Source organism: Saccostrea cucullata, unplaced genomic scaffold (assembly GCF_032062105.1).
Source record: "Saccostrea cucullata isolate Sc308-1 unplaced genomic scaffold, CSIRO_AGI_Scuc_v1 ctg19604, whole genome shotgun sequence".
Taxonomy (NCBI): Eukaryota; Metazoa; Mollusca; class Bivalvia; order Ostreida; family Ostreidae; genus Saccostrea; species Saccostrea cuccullata.
Genome location: NW_026937625.1, coordinates 1 through 2,035, shown reverse-complemented (window position 1 = coordinate 2,035; position 2,035 = coordinate 1). Strand labels below are relative to the sequence as shown.

General features: G+C 33.0%; 1 protein-coding gene across 1 annotated transcript; it reads right to left on the bottom strand.

The window, feature by feature from the left end:
- Positions 1-745: 745 nt before the first annotated feature.
- Positions 746-1,304, bottom strand: LOC134248512 (uncharacterized; the record flags this gene model as incomplete). The annotated part of the gene is made up of 2 exons (XM_062730907.1): positions 1,029-1,304; positions 746-886 (listed from the first exon to the last, which is right to left on the bottom strand). Coding segments are annotated over exons 1-2 (388 nt in total), but the record flags the coding sequence as incomplete, so codon positions are not given.
- Between the last annotated feature and the right edge of the window lie 731 nt (positions 1,305-2,035).

The window sequence follows — 2,035 nt, the reverse complement described above, 5'->3', positions numbered from 1 at the left end:
TTTCTACAATAAATTCTTATAGTCAGACTAGCTCAGTTGATAAATGCGCTGACTAATACACCGTGGATACTTCTTTTTAAGGTCGGGGTTCGAATCTACCTGGTAACACACTTTTAAAGTTTTTTTTTTATTTTCGCCTTTTCAAAGATTTTTTAAAATTTTTGTATAGACTTGTGCATTTTCCTTGAATTATATATTCTCTATGCATGCCCATTCTTGATTTAAGAAACACTCAAATCGGTTTTTTTTTCAAATCGTAAACATCCAATGTACAGTTGTCAGTCAGGCGGAAGAAACAACAGCATAAGCATACTTTGTTCCGAGGACAAGAATAACTCATTATGTGTTACTCGATCAAGGTACTGCGATGACTTTCAATTGTAAACATGTATATTTCTTAGATTGTAATCACATCGATTTTGGCTACATATACATGTATCCATAACTGTACTCCATTGGATTTCTTTTAGGAAAATATAATTTGCATATTTTAATGGCATGTTTTATTATATCCACGGATAAATAGCCTAGACATTGAATTTTATTCTCAAAAATGAATACGGTATTCACCATTAACTTAAGGTGAAAATATCCTTTAATTCAAAGGTTTTCTGAGTGAATAACTATAAGAAATACCACAAGTATATAAAAGAAAATTAGCACAAATTAATGTCCCCCACCTTGTACATTTTCATGTGATGAAATTTTTTAACAAAATACTACTCTTTTTTATTTTCAACTATACCTGCTATTCCGGCAGCATATCCTCCCATATTTTTGTACTCAGAATACCACCTGGTAGTTATTCCTTTACAGACCGCTATCAGGCATATAAACTGCGGGAGCAGGCTAATTGCAAAGAAGGCCCTAGTAGCTTGGAGGAATGCTAAAGTGAATAAAAATCATTCTACTTTTAATTTTAACATTTCAGAATATGTTTCATACTTTACATCCTTGCTAAAGTTCAGTTTCAAACACTCCAATGATTTTAAAATGTATATTTCTGTCCAAAACCATTTAACACTTACGTTCTATGTACATTACTTCGTTGATATATCCACAACAGGACTCTCCTAGAGAATAATAACAGAAACGCCACAGCCCCTGTGTCCTGTGGTCGTATTCAGATGAAATAGACGATTCCAACCAGGAATCTGAAAAGAATCCCGTTAGAAAAAATCCAAAAACTATCAAAACGAACCAGAAGAACCAGGTCAGTCCCCTGGGGCCTCGCTTACTGCCCTGATGGTATCCTACAAAATTACTTGCCCCCATTATACTAACCACTCTTCAAGTGATCGCTCTTAAATACTGTAAAAAGAAATTAAAACTTTTATATATCAAGTTTACATTAGAAGAAAAATCTTGATCGTTGATTAAAGAGCCTTCTTAAAGGTTGTGTGCATTTAAAGTTCTGGATCGAAAATGATATAGGAGTTTATAAATATAGAGGGATTGATCGTTAAATACCTATGACATAAACTAAAATACTATATGATATGCTATAGTTCTTAATCTATATTTCAAATGTGTACAATATATATACTACTATTTTACTGATTAGCAGCTGAAATGCTTATTACTACCTTGAATGGCTGGAAGCATTTATTACAGGTACTAGATTCGAATCCACAGCGTATATAGTCGTGCTTATATGAAAAAGAGTAATATGACCGTTATCATAAATCCATTAAAGAATACAAATTGTTATTAAACAGTGTATAAAACAAGCATCTTCCTAGACACCATAAAGGGATCAGATTCTAAAAGGATTATCTTCCTCTGTTGACTGATCACAACCCCCGTCAGACTTTTGTGTTGATCTGGTAACCTAGGATATAAAGTTCAGCATATGTTGTAATATTCATGAAACATGAAGATAACGGAAAGTAACCAAGTTTCAAAAATCCCAAAGTCATGCACGCAAAAAATTAAAATGGTAAAGACAATAAACAGTGATAATTTCATAAGAACTTCAAAAAAGAAATCCGTGAAAGGGTCATCTCCTGTTAATTGAACAGACCAGCCATGAGCC